Raw genomic sequence first — 5009 nt, 5'->3', positions numbered from 1 at the left:
CGGGCCTTGCAGGTTGCAACGTGTTTCAGCGTTGCATCATGCTTTGCCTCATGCTTCTGGAATGTAACGGTTCTCAATCGTCTTTCTAGAACCTTCTAGAATCTTTTAGATGTTTCTTGAGAGTAAAGCCGAGTTCATATAATAAAGCGGGTTTCATACCTAATTACTACTTTACGAACGATATCTATATATTTTAGGTATTATTCTTTAGAATATGTCGATTCCCTTTGCAATTTAAAATAAAATGCATTACTTCGTAAATTTTGTTATAGATTAAAATAATCTTATTTGCTTTAATTTATATTCATATTTGCATGTAAATGGTAGAAAAGCTTAATTGTAACTTCTATTGTTATTTTATAGTTAGAGTTTAATAATCATGATAGACAGGTAAATTTATCAATTTACATTTACATTTCGTAGTTATATGTAAATTGATAGGTAACTTGCATCAGGAACGAATTTCTAATAGTAGGTATACTAGGGGGGTTCTAACCCGGTGGCAATGAGGGGGGGTAAGGGGCGGGCAGAAATCATATTTTAACTTATGCGAGACTAAATATTTGTTAATACCGGTCTTTCATGTAGGTTAGCAATTGTCATGACTAATATGTTAAAGAATTAATTTTGAAAAAGATTGAAATTTTGAAATTTGTCTGGACGTTACATCTCCCCTCCTATTTGAGAATAAAACCCGACGTTGACCTAGGGTTTTGTTCGAGGTTATAAAGATGCTGCTGTAAGTCATTATATGTCTGCGGGATAGTTATATTTGTGGATTCCATTTCCCCAGGTCGTCTGGTGTTATAGCCTTGAAGTTGTGGCTGACTTATCATTGGCGATTCTTTTGGCAGTGCAGGGGGTGTGTCTGAGATGGTTGCGAGAGGTGTGGCGTCTTCTGGGAACTTGTTCTTTTCCTCCTTTTCATTCATATTTTTGCGGCTGAGGTGAAGCAAGAGATTAGTTAGAGAGTCCCATAATGCTCCTATTAGATGTAGACTACATCCGTATACGGTGTAGTGCGTATCCATGGATGATGGTATCGATTGCTAGTTTAGCAATACGAACGATCATAAATACTCCAACGACACCGGCCGTGGCTGATCCAAAACTCATGAATCCTCTCCATATTTTTGCTGCGGTGTTGTCTACGATTTTGTTGAGCGATTCTTCGTCTAGTAATTTGTATAACGAGACGGAGTCGGTGTTAACTGGATGTCCGATGAGCCCACGGGCGACGGCGTTGAGCAGTGCCGGTTTCTCTGCGGGAAACATAATGTGGTCTCTCAATTTTTCTATGTCTTGCTGCGTATAGATTCCACTAACAGCTAGTGGACCGGGTGTTAAATAACTCCAGGTAAGAGATGCCATGGGTCGTAGTTGTTGAGGTGATAACTGTCTTACTTGTGCTTTTGCTGTGAATTGTACCCAAGTGTCCTCTATTCGGTATAACGTTGGTAATTCTTGAGAACATTTTCGCTCGTTTCCGATTTTTGTGACGATTCTTGATTTGGGCGTGAGAAAGTAAGAAGCGTTTCTAACGGTTACGGGTAATTCGTTATAACATTCTTTGGTTGGACGTACGGTAACTTCTACAGGGATGCATTTTATGATCTGGACAGCTTCTCCGGTGGTGACGGCCATGTATCCCGGCGATTTCATTAGACTATACGCGAATTCATCAGGCAAGAGAGTTGCAAAGGACAAGGCGTTCGTTATTACTTGTCTTTCCAGTTCACATTTTTGCTGTATGACATTATGATACAAAGATGTCATTTGATGTCGGATATGTTTTTCAACATACACAAACTTGGAGTTCATGTAAGTGAATATATCGAGGTTATCCACAGGGATCGTACCTTTATTGGCAAAGGTTTGGCCTTGCTTTGTTTCGAGAATAAATAATTTCGGATGCTCAGTGCGGAGCAAAGTGTATCCGCATAATGGCTGTTCTTTAGTTTTAGTCAAGGCGAATGTGATGTCTTGTGTGGTAAGACTGTAGACGATGGGTGAATTATCGCCTGCTATTTTAGTCGCTAGTCCTTCATATAGTACGTCGTATTGATTGAAGTTGCATGATTTCGTAGGTACTGGTTTCCAAAAGGTGTAGCCGTCGTCAGAATCCAAACAAAAGCTATCGGCCAGCGTACAGATTGTTCCTGACCTTAACTTGATTTTTCCGTGTTCGAGTTGTACTGGCACATAAGATGATTTGAGTGAGATTTTTGCGACTGCTTGAACAATTACATTGTCCCATGTGCCGTAAGGGTCAGAATATTGCGTACCCTTGCATGTTCCATCGGTCTTTAATTCGCCAGCTAGCGTAAGGCTGTGATAAGAAGTTTGGTTGATTTTAAGTCCACTGATTAAGTGAGCAGGTCCCAAGGAAGTAGTACCGTCTTGAAACATTCGCAGGCATTGAGAATATCCGGTTTCCTGGACGTAATCTGCTTTTCCGTTAAAGACGACCGAGATGTGCGAATGCATGCCACAGTGATATATCGTGCGGGATATCTCTAGTTTGCACTGTATAACTTCTGCATAGTTATATTCGGAAAGTTGTAATAGTTGTATATAAGTTTCTGTGGAGTTTGGGGTTTGATGATGGAGATTGCATTCTCCTACATCTAAGAGGGAAACGGCGGTGATGTTGAGATGCTGTCCGCCACAATCAAATCCAATCAAGGCGAACGAAGTTTTAACGAAGAGTATTAGAATAATCCCTAACATCATGACAAGCTGTAACGCACAATCGGACTGGTTTACTAAATTAAATATTTTTATATATATATTATTTATATGTGCGTGTGTATGCATTTATAGATATATACATGTGCATGTGCGAAGGTAGTCCTGGCTTCGGACATGATAATGGTGCGTGATGAATTTTCTAATAATTGAATAGTATAATATACATGATTTTACCGTCGTTATTTTATTATTTTATGTATGTTTTAGACTCGCACATGGACATATATATATATGTGTGCGTGCAATCATACATACGTGTACGAGTGCATGCTAACGCACGGGTATATATGTTATAAACTAATTTGCGTCTTATATCTATGTATATCAATTGCGCGGTTGCAGGTTTTTCTGCCCGTGTCTTTTGTAGGATTCGTAAAGATTATTCGAAAGGTTACTATTGGGTGAAATATAATTAGCTCGTTCACTGGTGAAGCTGGAGTCGTTTTCTCCGAGTTAATGCAAGTATGAGCGTATAATATATTACATTTTTAAGTACGTTAAGGTTTTCGCGAGGCTATTTATAATGGTTGAATACTATATTGATAGATAACTCTCGCGAGAGACGGAGTTATTACCAGTGAGCGAGTTAACGATAATCTGTAATAATATAAGGTGTATCGTATTAGCTAGAATATTGCATGGGTATGAGTCTCATGCAATATCAGGAGTTTTGTATGAAATGTACTTAAGTAAAGCATACCTCATACAAAGATGAAAAATAATAGCTAGAAATAGTAAGAATAAAGTTTTGAATAATGCACAGGGTTCCATGCTGAACAACCTGTTTTGTTAGGATGGTTTTCTGAAATGAGAATTTTACATATATTGTATTACTAAAATATACCTGTAATTTTAGCGTTGAGATTTTAATAATCTTATAGGCGTCCGAGCTGATAGCGAACCTGCAATTAGGAATACATATATTATTATACATAAATAATCTTGGATATATATATATATATTTGTATGACGCGTGGTCATTCGTCTTCACATCTAGTAAAATAATAATAATTATTAGCGTATTGTTTTATAATGTAGGCTGGTAATGATTAATGGTGGGTACTTTTCCGTCCCAGTATCTAATGGTATCGTTGCGTTTCCACACGTTTACTACGTATTGAATATTGGTAAAGAAACATTCTTCACAATTAGTTATGGGTTCAATTTTGTAACAAGCATAGCGACAGTTGAGACATGGAATAGGAGGTGCGGTTTCGCAAACTAAAACGTGATAATTATAAATGTCTTTAGGTACCGATCGAGTTCTTCGCGTGATGCGACAAATTTGGCAATAATTATCGTAAACTGTGCTTTTATAGCATCTAGCTCTATGTATATTAGGAAAAAATAGTAATATTTTCTGTATTAAAGGAAATCTCTGTAACAGAGTGTGGAGTTCAACAATATTAGGGTATTCGTAGTACGTGTTAGAAGCTGTCGCGTTGTGATCGCATGGATTGTTGGAAGACATTTTTCTTAAATTTTAAACAACTAGAGGTGGTTAAAAGGGTAATTCTTGATTTATGCTCATTAGATAATTAGTGCAAATTATACAACTTCGTATTGGTTTGGAAATTGTTAGGAGCTCGGAACATACAGAACACTGTGGTTCAGGATAACCTAATCCAATCACAACGGCGTGAGTATACCGTGTTTGGTAAAAGGAACGTGCGGCTAGATCGAGATTTGAATAACAATTCGTGCAACGTGCAGAATTAGTGACTACGTTACGATATCCGTATACCTTTACGCAGCTTCCGAAGGCGAATATCTGATGTAGTAGAGAACTTGTAGTTTGTCCTGGATGGACTGGTTGGCGATGCCAACACATCTGAAACCCAAAATTAGAAATACTGTTTTCAACCTGGTTCTATATGTGCTAATTTTAATTTATCGATATGGACAATCCGCGGTTTATGGTCGATTAGGATTTTGGCGTTGTTGGAAGGTAGGATCTCTATTATTTCGTAGGGTCCTACGTAATGTGCTGAAAATTTTCCTTTCTTCGGTTCTTTTAGTAAGAAAACATAATCTCCTATTTTAAACTGTCGAGAATTTACACGTTGATCATAATAGTATTTGCTTCTTTCTTTGGCTCTAATGAGATTTTGTCGCGCTTCTTCGCGGATATCATATAATTTGTTGAATAAAGTGTTTATGTATTCTTGATAAGTAGGTTCTAGAGGTTCTTCGATAGGTTGATACGCGGATGGCAATCTGGCTAGTCGTCCGAATATTAGTTCGTATGGCGAGAATTT

General features: G+C 37.8%; 1 protein-coding gene across 1 annotated transcript; it reads right to left on the bottom strand.

The window, feature by feature from the left end:
• Positions 1–677: 677 nt before the first annotated feature.
• LOC146721553 (uncharacterized) lies at positions 678–2752 on the bottom strand. The gene is given in 2 exon segments (XM_085486626.1): positions 678–1020; positions 1022–2752. Coding segments are annotated over 2 exon segments (2055 nt in total). The 5' UTR covers positions 2734–2752.
• Positions 2753–5009: the final 2257 nt, after the last annotated feature.

Source organism: Nylanderia fulva, unplaced genomic scaffold (genome assembly GCF_048542155.1).
Source record: "Nylanderia fulva isolate GAGA-0341 unplaced genomic scaffold, ASM4854215v1 Scaffold455, whole genome shotgun sequence".
Taxonomy (NCBI): domain Eukaryota; kingdom Metazoa; phylum Arthropoda; class Insecta; order Hymenoptera; family Formicidae; genus Nylanderia; species Nylanderia fulva.
The sequence above is the reverse complement of the archived record's forward strand: the minus strand, read 5'-3'. Positions and strand labels throughout refer to the sequence as shown.